Source organism: Poromitra crassiceps, assembly GCF_964638095.1.
Source record: "Poromitra crassiceps genome assembly, chromosome: 8".
Classification (NCBI taxonomy): domain Eukaryota; kingdom Metazoa; phylum Chordata; class Actinopteri; order Beryciformes; family Melamphaidae; genus Poromitra; species Poromitra crassiceps.
The window spans coordinates 38,258,411-38,273,410 of record NC_139629.1 but is presented as its reverse complement, the minus strand read 5'-3'; the positions used below and the strand labels follow the sequence as shown (position 1 = coordinate 38,273,410).

Genomic DNA, 15,000 nt, shown 5'->3' with positions numbered 1-15,000 from the left:
TGACATAGACTTCTGCTGTTAGCAAAGAAGTCGAGAAAACAAAGTAAATAATGTTCTGAATAGGACGTTAGGCTTGTTGACGTTGAGATGGAAATAAAAGCATAGCTTTACAGAGGAGAATTCTGTAGAATGACTTCAACAAACTTCAATAAACTCTGTTTCAGAGCCAAGCTTTTTCTGACGAGATGAGTGAAGAAATAAAGAAAGATTGTTTTCACAGGCTTGTGTCCTTCCATGAAGATGCACTGAGCCTTTGCGTGCGGGCGTGAAGATGCACTGAGCGCGTGCGTGCGGGCGCGATTTGAGCCCGTGCGTGCGGGCGTGTGAGCACAGATCCTTGGCGAGTGTGACTGAACACTTGGAATGTGTTGCCTGTCGCCTCCGGAGGTTAACGCAGAAGCAGGCAGCAGCAGACACATTGTCAATGACAAAGAGTTCTGCAGAACAGAAGAGAAGAGAAGAAAGTCAGTCACCTCAGGAGCCAAAACTCTCTGGTGAATATTTGATCGTTGACATGTTTATTTGATGAGCTGGCTGCGGTGATTAAACTCGTAAACAGTTTAATAAACAGTGGTAAGCTTGAGTAGCTCCTGAACGCAGCCCCAGACCTCCACTGCTGTTTTTCCTAATCAACTTAATTAGAGGAAGCGCTGTGGGAGCTGGAGTGACAGCAGCCAGGGACCAGCAGGCCACTTACGGCGCCCCCTGGCTGTCATTGTAGAGAAATGGCAGTGAGATGCGGGTCAGCTGGGTGTCAGGAGTGACTTGAGGCATTGTGCTGCGCCTTGCGTGTCTCTGTGATCAGCCTCGCTCTCCTGTTTCCTGTCTGTCTCTTCCTGCTGGTTTGTGCCCTGCATGGCCGCACTGTGCGTGCTCAACCTCGTGATGCACAATTAATCGAATCGCAAACGCAGGGTCAGGCTATGCAATTTAATTTAATTAAAAAAATAATAATTGCAACGGTTTTAGTCTCGTCGGCTTTCCTCTCCCCTCTCTTCTCTTCTCTGCTCTCCTCCACTCTACTCTCCTCTCTCCTCTCATCTCTTCTCTCCTCTCTCCTCTCATCTCTCCTCTCCTCTCCTCTACTCTCCTCTCATCTCTTCTCTCCTCTCTCCTCTCATCTCTCCTCTTCTCTCCTCTGCTCTCCTCTTCTCTCTCCTCTCCTCTCATCTCCCCTATCTTCTCTCCTCTCCTCTCATCTCTCCTCTGCTACGATACGATACGAAATACTTTATTAATCCCCCAGGGGGGGGGGTCTCCTCTCCTCTCCTCTCCTCTCCTATCTGCTCTCCAGCCAAAGACTTGATGCATGCAACACATGCTGAGCTCTGTCACTAAAGGATGCTTCTCATCTTCCCTTTTCATTGGATTACTCATTGAAGCAGCTAGGAGCTGCAAATCTTCATTACTAACCATGGAGAAAACAACATTTATTTATATATTATCTTTACATACATGATGATGTCATTAGTAGATTTGCCTAATATTATAGGAAACGAGAAATCCATCCTTAAATCATCAAACAATTCCACCGAAATTGTCATGTGACCCCCTGTTCACCCCCCCCACACACACACACACACACACACACACACACACACACCCGACCCTCTCAAAGCCATGATGAAAGACACTTGTCTGTGATAGACAGACAGGGGTTAGAAGGCAGCTCACCTCTAGTAGCTACATGTTACAAGAGCCCCCCCCCACTTCACACACACACACACACACACACACACACACTTCCGCCCCACCCAGGCTGCTTCGGCGTGTCTCTCCATGTTGAAGATCAGCATGTTCTTATGCACAAAGAGGCTCCTCTCCTCTCCTCTCCTCTCCCCCGGTGTTCAGTGGTAGACAGACACAGCCTGCGGGCATGCCTTTTGCTGTATGCTAATATAGCCTTTTGTCTGCATCTCCCCTTACCTCCACTAATACCACACAGTGATGCTTTTAAGGCTGCGGAGTGGGGAGACACCACGGGGGAAGGGGGACTAAGCCCCGCGGGTACGAAACCCGACAGGCGCTCTGCCCCTGCATGACACCATGAGCATCACCTGGATTCCAGTAGGCTGATTCCTCTGCCCCTGCATACTGTAATACCAGGAATGTTTGGTAATTGCAGACGGACCGGAGGGGGAAGACTGCAATTAACATATGCATGAGCTGGCGGAGATGGAAGACGCTCTCGCCAAAATCATCTCCCGGCTTTGAGGTTAACGGGCCTGTGCTGGAGGTTTTATGAAAGCCTTGTTGTAGCTTGACAGAAGTCATTATGCCCAGCGCTTTGCCTGTCAGGCAGCAGCGCTAAGTCCGTGCTAATGGCACCTGAGTAAAGGCAAACAGGTGGGTAAATATCAGAGGAGTGTCGACAGGCCGTCGGACGGTTCGAGGAGCGCCCCCTCGGGGGGTGACGTCCCCTCTTGGTATTCGGCCCCAGCGCCTCTCTGCTGACGTGAGCTGACACAACGCAGCTTCATCCTCACCCTCCGAGGCCTGAAGCAGGCGCCAGTGAAATACCACACTAATTAAAAGAGAAAAAGTGACACCGCGGCTAGCAGGAGAGCATACAGACTGAGGTGACAGCCCCAATGTTACACCGCAGCTATACAGGAGAGCATACAGCTAGCAGTAGAGCATACAGCTAGCAGTAGAGCATACAGCTAGCAGGAGAGCATACAGCTAGCAGTAGAGCATACAGCTAGCAGGAGAGCATACAGCTAGCAGTAGAACATACAGCTAGCAGGAGACCATACAGCTAGCAGTAGACCATACAGCTAGCAGTAGACCATACAGCTAGCAGTAGAGCATACAGCTAGCAGGAGAGCATACAGCTAGCAGGAGAGCATACAGCTAGCAGGAGAGCATACAGCTAGCAGTAGAGCATACAGCTAGCAGTAGAGCATACAGCTAGCAGTAGAGCATACAGCTAGCAGTAGAGCATACAGCTAGCAGTAGAACATACAGCTAGCAGTAGAACATACAGCTAGCAGGAGACCATACAGCTAGCAGTAGACCATACAGCTAGCAGTAGACCATACAGCTAGCAGTAGAGCATACAGCTAGCAGGAGAGCATACAGCTAGCAGTAGAGCATACAGCTAGCAGTAGAACATACAGCTAGCAGGAGAACATACAGCTAGCAGGAGACCATACAGCTAGCGAGCATACAGCTAGCAGGAGACCATACAGCTAGCAGTAGAGCATACAGCTAGCAGTAGAACATACAGCTAGCAGGAGACCATACAGCTAGCGAGCATACAGCTAGCAGGAGACCATACAGCTAGCAGGAGAGCATACAGCTAGCAGTAGAGCATACAGCTAGCAGGAGAGCATACAGCTAGCAGTAGAGCATACAGCTAGCAGGAGAGCATACAGCTAGCAGTAGAGCATACAGCTAGCAGGAGACCATACAGCTAGCAGTAGAGCATACAGCTAGCAGTAGAGCATACAGCTAGCAGGAGACCATACAGCTAGCAGTAGAGCATACAGCTAGCAGTAGAGCATACAGCTAGCAGTAGAGCATATAGCTAGCAGGAGACCATACAGCTAGCAGTAGAGCATACAGCTAGCAGTAGAGCATACAACTAGCAGTAGAGCATACAGCTAGCAGTAGAACATACAGCTAGCAGGAGACCATACAGTTAGCGAGCATACAGCTAGCAGGAGACCATACAGCTAGCAGGAGAGCATACAGCTAGCAGTAGAGCATACAGCTAGCAGGAGACCATACAGCTAGCAGTAGAGCATACAGCTAGCAGTAGAGCATACAGCTAGCAGGAGAGCATACAGCTAGCAGTAGAGCATACAGCTAGCAGGAGACCATACAGCTAGCAGTAGAGCATACAGCTAGCAGTAGAGCATACAGCTAGCAGGAGACCATACAGCTAGCAGTAGAGCATACAGCTAGCAGTAGAGCATACAACTAGCAGTAGAGCATACAGCTAGCAGGAGACCATACATCCAGATGTGGAGCTGTATCACAAAACACATTCAGTAGAAAGATGGAAACCCTCTCTCAGGCTTTGATCAGCATCGGCTGAGTTGTTATGGGTTTTGCTGTCGGATAATGTCGGCCATGTTTCATGCTGTCTGAAGACCAAAACACGGAGAGACTTCTGTATGGGCAATGTTTTGCTGGCAAATGCATTTCCATTTTTTGATCGAAAAACCTTTACAAGTTAACGCTAAAACTTTTTTTTTCTTTTTTCTTTTTTGCGTACAAATTTGGGGTTTCCATTCAACTAACGGAAGCGTGTCCTGCATCGCACAATATTTTTACAAAACTTCTGTTAAAATTGTGCTTCAAACACTGCTACAATGATCATGTCATGTTTCCGTGTAGTTTAACGGCGAAAACGTTAAGTCGAACTTCTTTCTAGCAACATACCGTTGAAATAATTTATTTTAGTTGTGTCTTTGATTTACCAGAGTCGGGGAACGGACGCTACCGCTGGCGTCTCAACTGGAAGCTGCTCTTGTCCTGTTACGCACAGCTTACTGGTTAGCAAGCCAGTGGTTAGCAAGCCAGTAATAGTCAACAAAGAGTGGCTTGTAGTGGTCGCTGAGTCCCATTTTGCTGCATTATTGCCACCTGCTGGCCTTGTTGTGTTTTAGACAAAGCTAGCGTTAGCTAGCTAGCAAGCTAGCAACTTTAAAGATCAGTAACTCTCGTCGCCCAAGCACGTCTTATGGCTTTCTGTCATCAAAGTCACTTTCCTAAAGTAATTTGACATGTTACCATGCACATATTCATATGAAATTCCACATATTGACACATATAGATGTATAAATTAGTTCCACTTTCACAAAGCGGCGATCCACCATCTGAAATGCACGCTAAAGTACCGGAAACCACGTCGAGAGACCTCTGACCCGGACGTGACGAAACAGGCGAAGAGGTGTGCGATGCAGGACACCGTGACGCTATTCCAATTCGATAAATTGTAATTCAAATAAAAACACTTTGATGTAAACCCAGCCACTGTAATAGTATACTGTATACTGAATCTCGACTGCATCTAAAAGAGGGAGAGAAGAAGATACAGTCAGTTTTGGCTTTGAATGTGCAAGAAGCCACCTCACTTACCAGAGCCTTGTATATATTTTACAAAATCCCTTATTGCCGGCTTCTCCCCCTAGCTCCCTCGGAAGATTATTTCGCTAAGAACTTTGCTGGACTTGGGGATATTTTTCTTTCGTTTTCCCACCCTCTCCAATTAATAAATCAGGCAGAAATGTTGCCTCCGAGAGGTAGAGGATGATGAAAGAAATATATATAGTTTTGCCGGGGAAGTCTTTCATCTTTTTCATGTGCGAGAAACAAAGCGAACAGGAGAGAAAAGGTGTTATCGGGCGCCCCCCTTGGGAAGCGGGCTAGTGAACTTTGACAGAGGCCAAGGTTGTACAGTTAAGCTCTGATCACAAGATTATGACTACCACACACACACACACACACACACACACACACACACACACACACACACACACACACACACACACACACACACACACACACACACACACACACACACACACACACACACAGGCGCAATGGAAAGAGATCACTGAGAATCAATTGTTTCTGAAGAATTACCAAAATTAAGCAGCGTTCAAGCGCTTCCATATTTGATGTGGCTGCTGCAAACTCTTTAGAAACAGCGGCTTGCCGTCAAAACACAGAAATCAATAGAGGCGTTCCGCCTTCTAATCCGAAACATTCCCATTAGGAGAACGTGGGAGCCTGTCTTCCTGCTCAACATCCGCAAAGATTTGTTCAATTAGAGTCACCGCCCGGCACGCAGCGCGCACAGACGACAGCTCAGACTGAACCACTCTCTGTATTGTTTCTGCCATCTTTGTCTTTCTTTCTCTTTCTTTCTTTCTTTCTTTCTTTCTTTCTTTCTTTCTTTCTTTCTTTCTTTCTTTCTTTCTTTCTTTCTTCACTCAGATAATTTCTCTATTTCCGCCTCTAGTTCTCATGAGCGCCACAGAGATGACATGTAAAATGGCTGTGGGACAAGTGAAGTGGATGTCTCTCAGACATCAATCTGTCTTATTCCATTTACAACTTAGCTTCTTTATTAGCCTCTTGTTCCATTTACAGTTCACCTTCTTTGTGAGCCTCTGGAGCCACTCGTGCCGTCCTTGATGTTCTTGGTCTTCAAGGTTCAGGTGATATCAGTCCTCATCACGATATCAGTCCCCCCCCCCCCCCCCCTCTACCTGCGCCCCTAACGGGAGCCGTAAAGTGGGGTAATTGCCTCTCTCTCTGCTGGTGGTTGATGATTTAGCCCGTCGTTAAGGCTACAAGTGGGGGGTGATATTAAACGCTTTCCGGCCTCCGAATGAAACGCAGGGCCCAGAAAGTCCCCCCCGCGACGCCATCGAATCCCATAATGATCACGGTAATGACGGAGCCACGGGTGGCTACATTAAGAGGAGCAGTTTCCATGGCAGTCCCCCAACAAACGCTTAAAGCCCCCCTCCCTCCAGTCAGTTTGTCCTACCTGTTTCACGTTGATGTTCTCTGAAAACGTATATGTGCACGCACTGTAACAAGTCAACCCACGTCACCATGTGTGGCAAAGAGCTTACATTGATAAGAACCGAAGATAGTTTGTTCCACTTTCCACTGCAACATAACTGCAGCAGGCGCTGTTGTAAAAGAAGCCGCGACTCATCTTGTCTTCAGTATACTCTTTGTCTGCGATAAAACGGAAGTAGCGGCCATACTGGTTCCGGTCATATCTCCGTGAAAAACATTATTTTAGAAGCCAAAATATCGCTTATTGTCGAAAACCAGCCAACATATATCAAAGCTGATGGACTTTATGGAAATAGCGTAACTCGAACTGGTTAACTGAACCGTTTGGTTTGACCAAGTAAAACTATTTTTATAGGCATTTTACAAAATGTCTATGGGAAAATAAATTGCGTAAGAAAATCTCTGGTACAGTGCTGAAGCAGGAAGTGACATTCACTGTGCCTCTCTATAGAATACTATAGTACTATAGAGATGACGGATTTTTGTAGGCTTTATCCAGAAATTGCCGCCATTTGGATCTTCAGTGGAAAAGTCTATGGGGTTTTAGAATGGGGATTTCACTTAAATGCATAAAATAAGGTTTGTGGTTAACAAAAGTTTATGGGAACTTGTGGGAATTTGGGTTCAGCATGATACTCTTCACAAACGTGAATAACTTTGCCAAGTTGACTTGAAAAGACATCATTTTATATATACTGTATATATATATATATATTATATATATCTTCTCGTCTTACTATCAGGAAGATGGCAAATAGGCCAATCTCCTAAAATGTTGGCGTGTTGCTTTAAGCAAACTTTCACTTGTTTTTTATCCGCCTTCCTAAAATGCAGACGCACCACTTTTAGCTCACTTTTGCATCCCTCATGCGTGAAGCTCTCCAAATGTAAATCACTCTGCAGACCTTCTCTCAGCAGTGTTCACACCGTACCGTACCGTGCACCATGCTACCGTGCACCATGCTACCGTGCACCATGCTACCGTGCACTATGCTACCATGCACCATGCTACCGTGCACTATGCTACCGTGCACCATCCTACCGTGCACCATGCTACCGTGCACCATGCTACCGTGCACCATGCTACCGTGCACTATGCTACCATGCACCATGCTACCGTGCACCATGCTACCGTGCACCATGCTACCGTGCACCATGCTACCGTGCACTATGCTACCGTGCACCATCCTACCGTGCACCTTGCTACCGTGCACTATGCTACCATGCACCATGCTACCGTGCACTATGCTACCGTGCACCATCCTACCGTGCACCTTGCTACCGTGCACTATGCTACCGTGCACCTTGCTACCGTGCACCATGCTACCGTGCACCACCCTACCGTGCACCATGCTACCGTGCACTATGCTACTGTGCACCATGCTACCGTGCACTATGCTACCATGCACCATCCTACCGTGCACCATGCTACCGTGCACTATGCTACCGTGCACCATGCTACTGTACACTATGCTACCGTGCACCATCCTACCCTGCACCATTCTACTGTACACCATGCTACCGTGCACCATCCTACCGTACACTACCTTACCGTGCACCATGCTACCGTGCACTACCCTACCGTGCACCATGCTACCGTGCACTACCCTACCGTGCACCATGCTACCGTGCACTACCCTACCGTGCACCATGCTACCCCGCGGCCGTGCCTTTCAACCATCGTCACGCTCACACACTTTGGCGTGCCCTCTGGCTCGCACACACAATACCAATGTAATGCTTCCATTGACACACACAGCTAGCCGTGATCAAAGGATTCCCCTCATGGTTTCTTCAGCTTGTAGCAGCCCCACACGTTCCCAGCTCGCACCGTGTGCTGCTACCTGAGACACAGGTGAGCCAAGCAGGCTGATTTTAATGAAGCCATACTGCTGCGGCGAGAGAGGCAGAGACTGAGACTGAGGCAGACACCTCTCTGTGATGTTCACATTTCATATCTGCCTCGGCCCAGGAGCTCGCCTTTTTCTCAATTATTAAGCAGAAGCTCTTTCTTGTCTTTGCCTGCACCCCCCCCCCCCCCCCCCCCCCACCGCCCTCCCTATATCTCCTCTCTCTCCCCCCTCCCCCTCCCCCTCTCCCTCCCCCTCTCCCTCTCCCTCGCTCTCATATAATGACAGTTCAGCCAGCTTCGGGGTGCAGCGGTGGCTCTCGCCACCATGCAAATGGCCGCCTTTGAACGGGGCACATTGGGAACATCAATTAATCCAGGCGTTTACCCGCCTGGAAATAGGCTGCGCCGCCGCCATTGTTCGTGGCCCGTTTCATCTCCATTGTGTTTCCTCCGCTGTCCTCGTGGCGCTGGACTCTGTGGACTCCTTTCAAAGATTCAGGGCACATCAGAAGAGCTACAAAGGAGAGGAAATGACATCAGAATAGGTACAAAGGAGAGGAAATGACATACGAGGCCAAGGAAAAAGGAGGTTGCAGAGGTGTTGCAGCAATTGGGCTGTACTGCGTATTCCATCATAAGTCTTTGAACCCACCACCCAGCACCCAGCACAACCCCTCTCTAACACAAAGCCTGTAACTCTCATCCACCTGTACTCTAACTTACCCCCCTGCCCCTTCTTCTCCCCCCCTCTCAAACCTCTCCTCCTTATAGAGTAGTACCACAGGGATGACGGCTTCATGTAGGCCAACCGGGAAGTGAGCATGGCGCTTGTTTCCTTTTCTGGATGTCAGTGGGATTTGGGGGATTTTGCTCAGAGGCCTGAAATAAGGTCTGTGGTTAACAAAAGTTTATTTATGAAACTGCGTGTTTCATAAACTGTTGTGTTCAGCAAGATAATCTTCACAAATCAACAAAACTTGTATGATTTTTGAAGCGTAAATGCGATCGCCAAAAAATCCAGATGTTCCCGAAAACGCTTAAAAAAATCAGTGGTGTTCATTTGTGATGATTATCTTGTTAACCACAGACTTTATTTCACACATCTCACCAGAATCAGCCCAGACCAAAATCCCACTGAGCTCCAGACGAGGGAAGCAGGCGATGCCACCTTCTGTGTTTTAGGACTCATTCCTGCGGCACTCTCTCTCCCCCCCTGCACTGTACGGTCCCGCCCCCCCCCTCTAACCGTGTTCTCTGTCCCCTGGTATTCCCGGGCTTCAGATCTGCACACGCCCAGCCCCTGCCTGGAGAAGGCGTGCGAGCACGGCGCGGTGTGCGTGGTGAAGAACGACGAGCCCGTGTGCGAGTGCCCCGAAGCCTGCCCCCAGACCCCCGACCCGGTGTGCGGCAGCGACGGACACAGCTACGGCAGCCCCTGTGAGATGCGGGCCATGGGCTGTGCCCTGCAGCTCGCCATACACATCCAGCACAAAGGACCCTGCGGTGAGTACCATGGGCTGTGCGCCCTGCAGTTCGCCATACACACCCAGCACAAAGGACCCTGCGCTGAGTACCTGCACGCCAGAGATGGGAACAGAGTACACACATTCTTTACTTAAGTAGAAGTACTTTTTTTTTCTTAGATTATTTTTTCGGTTCATTTTTGGGTCAGATTCGAACCCGGGTCGGACTAAGCCTATGTGGTATGCACTCTACCAGGTGAGCCCCCGGGACGCCCCAGAAGTACAGTTACTTGTGTAAAAAAAAAAAAAAGACTGGTAGAAGTACAGGATTCAAAGTATTTCTACCGGCTGTTCCTGTGCAAAGCTAACTGAAACTCGTGTCATATTAATATCATTTGAATGCTACTAAACTGAAAAGATCCCCTCCAAACATGTTTTAAGATGTATAAAGACTAGAGTTGACTATAATGTGGTTTTCCACAAAGAGAGAGAGACAGACATTGTTTTTGTCTGTTGTGCATTAAAACAAAAGTAACTATCCTGTTTTGAAAATGTAATGAGTAGAAAGTACAGATAGTTGTGTTAAAATGTAGGGAGTGAAAGTACAAAGTTGTCAGAAAAATAAATACTCAGTAAAGTACAGATACATGAAAATCCTACTTAAGTACAATAATGAAGTATTTGTACTTAGTTACTTCCCATCTCTGGTACCTGCACGCCAAAGAGCACCACAGAGCTACGGCACCACCTTATCACGCATTGCCATCGAACATTATGTTATATGATCTTATGTTATATAGTCATATAACATAATGTTATATAATCATATCACACCATCCAGTCATTTGCAATGCGGTGGTACAAGGTCATTAAATCACTAGTCACTCGTACTGTAGCTCACAGGTAAGGAATGATCATTCTCATGGATTACAATGTAGCACTGACTTAATTAACAACATTGGCTTTGAAGCAAAGTGTTACTGTAGCAGTGCTATAATCCACAGCCATTAACAGTGAACACATACAGATATATCCGGTATGTGTGGCCCTCGGGACATTCACTCATAACCTAAGCGTTGCACGCACCCTTCTTAAATCCGGCCCGCTGACAGAGCGAGGCTCGACACACCCCGTCGCTAAAAACTATGTCCATGTCCACAAGCTGACACAAGCCTCCACTTTGCCTATTTTGACCTTTGAGTGAAGATGCACTTTAATTACAACCAGTGATATGGAGAGTGGGCCGTCCTTGTCTGTAATTGCCTATATGAGTCACTTGGCCTTGTCTTCCTGTGTCTTCCTGTGTGAGTATCAGCACAGCAGCGCTATAGCACAGCTTCAAGACAAGTGGTCAAAAATATAATCAAATCCACTACGCAGGCACATCGCCACACCACCAGCTTTTTACAGATGGCTTAATGCCATCTCGTAAGGCCTGTTTTCCCGTGGATTCTAATTGATTGCATATTTGTCCTTGTCTACATCAAACCATTGACTTTTCAAAGCAACTGGGCACACGCACAGCACTCATTAGCCCCTTGGCCTGTGTCTCTCTGTTACCTCATTCAGCCAGTTGATAATTGGACTACTATCCACTGATGCTACCATCCACTGATGCTACTATCCACTGATGCTACTATACACTGATGCTACTATACACTGATGCTACTATACACTGATGCTACTATACACTGATGCTACTATAGAGTTTCCTGCATTAGAAGAGCGTATCTCTGAAGATGAGGCGGCCTCTGCAGCGCTGCATGCGTGGACGAACTGAGCGGTAGTAGGATGGTTAATACAGCTGAATTGGTCTTGCTTCACTGGTATGCAATTGCAGCATTTTTCTCTCAAAATGTTGACATAATTTATGAGGAGGGTTTATTTATTTATGTCATCCAGGCAACAGTCATTTGTCCCCTTAACTACAGAGGCTTTTGGATTCCTTGTTGTGGGGATGTGTGGACTTTCTTCCTCTCTCTCTCTCTCCCTGCCCATTGACTGCATCTGTCACTCTCCCCTCCCACCCTTCTCCAAATTGAAATCCAGTGCAGAGGAAGTATTCCAATGGGAAATGGAGCGTGAGCAGTGTTTGCTTGGTGGACAGGCGGTACCCAACTCAATTTGGTCGGCCGCACCGGAGGTAGACGGCAGGTCTGTCGGCCGGCTTCTCTCTCCGGTAATGAATAGTCTTTATTTTAAACAGCGAGAGGGGGAGCGAGCTGGCGGAGGGAGCGAGTGGAATGGAGGGACCTGTCTGTAAGCCAGCTCTAGACTATGGATGGCTCTAGTCTGTAAAACAGCTCTAGACTATGGATGGCTCTAGTCTGTAAAACAGCTCTAGACTATGGATGGCTCTAGTCTGTAAGCCAGCTCTAGACTATGGATGGCTCCAGTCTGTAAGCCAGCTCTAGACTATGGATGGCTCTAGTCTGTAAACCAGCTCTAGACTATGGATGGCTCTAGACCAGTGGTTCCCAACCTTTTCCAACTCAGGGCCCACTTTTATGTCTCAAAAATGTTCGCGGCCCACCTCCGACCCCATAAATACAAAGGCCATATAATGCGTTCTCAGAGCACTTTTTTATTGAAAATTGAACATAAAGGACTGAACTGAATACAGGAGAAACATGTTGGAAGCTCCACAGTCACTAACACAGCACCTGTAACATGTTGCAACACCTTCAGTATTACAGTTTTCAAGGAGCTGTCCACACACACACACACATACACACACACACGCACACACACACACACACACACACACACACACACACACACACACACACACACACACACACACACACACACACACACACCAATCATTCAAGGAGCTGTCCATCAGCACCACACAGATGTCAGAATGACAAGCAAGGGGCTGTCTGTAACAGGCTAATTAACAAATGATTAATAAATAACGGTATCCTTCAACAATGGAAAAATGCATTCCCATAACAATTTGACATCCAATATCAGATCCAAACAAAATCCAAATATCAGAAGAAAGCCCATTAAATCGATAGGGTTACAAATAACACAAACCCAATATAAAGATGATGTAAAGATGAAACTTCAATTCAAGCAAAAGCAATAACATCAAAGAAACAAAAATCATACTTTTTCAAGTATGATTTTTCAAAATCTTTCAAAAAAAAAATTGAATTTTTTTTTTTTTTTTTTTTTTTCAAAAATCATACTTTTTGGGAAATTATTTGGCGGCCCACTTGCAATACCTTCGCGGCCCACCAGGGGGCCGCGGACCACAGGTTGGGAATCACTGCTCTAGACTGTAAGCCAGCTCTAGACTATGGATGGCTCTAGTCTGTAAACCAGCTCTAGACTATGGATGGCTCTAGACTGTAAACCAGCTCTAGACTATGGATGGCTCTAGAGTCTAGACTGTAAACCAGCTCTAGACTATGGATGGCTCTAGAGTCTAGACTGTAAACCAGCTCTAGACTATGGATGGCTCTAGAGTCTAGACTGTAAACCAGCTCTAGACTATGGATGGCTCTAGAGTCTAGACTGTAAACCAGCTCTAGACTATGGATGGCTCTAGAGTCTAGACTGTAAACCAGCTCTAGACTGTGGATGGCTCCTGGCTCCCGGCTCCGGGAAAACAGGCCTGCATCAGCGCAATGGTGCTATAAAAACGCTGAGGCAGGGGGGATGCCAGGCGCCCGGCTGCCTGCCCAGGAGTGATGGTGATGATCATGTGGGTTATTTCTGGGCTGTTTGCACAGCTTTACTGGGCGTTATTCTGTGCCATAACATCTGAGTGACTTAAGCTATTATCTCACTTAATTATCACAGCCATTCACACCACTGATATACTATACGTGTTCATGGAGTGGAGAGGGCGAGAGAGAGAGAGAGATAGAGCACTATGCTGCCTTCAAGTGCTGTTGGAAATATCAGAATAGCATTCTCGGAAGAGGATTTCTGAAATGCAGGGTGACAGTGGGACTCATGAACTGTACGCATCATAAATTTGATCACAAAAAAATGAACTGTACGCATCACATCGTTAATTACTCCGCCCCGTAGCACAAATGTAAAGTAGCTCATATGAACCAGATGGCAGAGGAAAAGCATTTAAGTGTTAAGTGGTAATCATATGATACTGATATAACGTTAATGTAAGAGCATGGGGAACCTAAATGACATGCATCATCCACAACCTGTTTTAGCTGTGTGGGGAGGGGGGGGGGCGTTTTAGCTGTGTGGGGGGGGGGGCACGTTTTAGCAGTGTGGGTAGGGGAGGGAGGTGGACATTTTAGCTGTGTGTGTGGGGAGGGGGGGGCATGTTTTAGCTGTGTGTGGGGGGGGACACGTTTTAGCTGTGTGTGGGGGGGGGCACATTTTAGCTGTGTGTGGGGGGGGGACACGTTTTAGCTGTGTGGAGAGGGGCGGGGCACGTTTTAGCTATGTGTGGGGGGGGACACGTTTTAGCTATGTGGAGAGGGGGGGGGGCACGTTTTAGCTGTGTATGGGGGGGGCACATTTTAGCTGTGTGTGGGGGGGCGGGGCACATTTTAGCTGTGTGTGGGGGGGGACACGTTTTAGCTGTGTGGAGAGGGACAGACAGACAGCCAGACACACACACAGACAGACAGACAGACAGACAGGGAGTATGGCCACAGCTGTAACAGCACTCTTCATTACGCTTACACTAAGGTACCCTGTACCATACATACATAGCGTTCTATACATCCTACTTACAGTCGTACCTCCATAGCTACAGCCATACACTGTATATATACAGTAGTGTGAGGGAAATCACTGTGTGTGGCTTACTGTAGTCTCCCATGGGCTCAGCTGTAATTTGGTTTCCTTCCCCCGGGGGCTGGAGAAATAGCGGTTGGTTATCTATATGGCTCAGGTGTGACCCGATAGCGATAGCAGTGACATTTGTTATTATTCGGATATTTCCTTCCCCCCGTGTGTTTGAGTGGCGGGCGACCTTCTAAGGTGGGCAGGCGGAGGCGCGCTCGCTTAATGGACCCCCCCAGTCCGGATATCACTCGCCTTCGGGGGGGTAGGGGGGGGGGGGGGGGGGTTATTCATAGGGTTTCACCCAAACAGATGAGAGCGGAGCCGCCGGAGTCATTTAAGGAAAGAAAATAAGAAATCCCACTT

The 15,000-nt window shown here is 47.6% G+C and overlaps 1 protein-coding gene across 1 annotated transcript in view; it reads left to right on the top strand.

The window, feature by feature from the left end:
* agrn (agrin) overlaps positions 1 to 15,000 on the top strand; it is a 359,236-nt gene that overhangs the window by 249,542 nt on the left and 94,694 nt on the right. Inside the window, exon 8 of the mRNA XM_083641207.1 lies at positions 9,680 to 9,996. Within this exon, the coding sequence (XP_083497333.1) occupies positions 9,680 to 9,996 (317 nt within the window). The remainder of the gene's footprint in view (positions 1 to 9,679; positions 9,997 to 15,000) is intronic.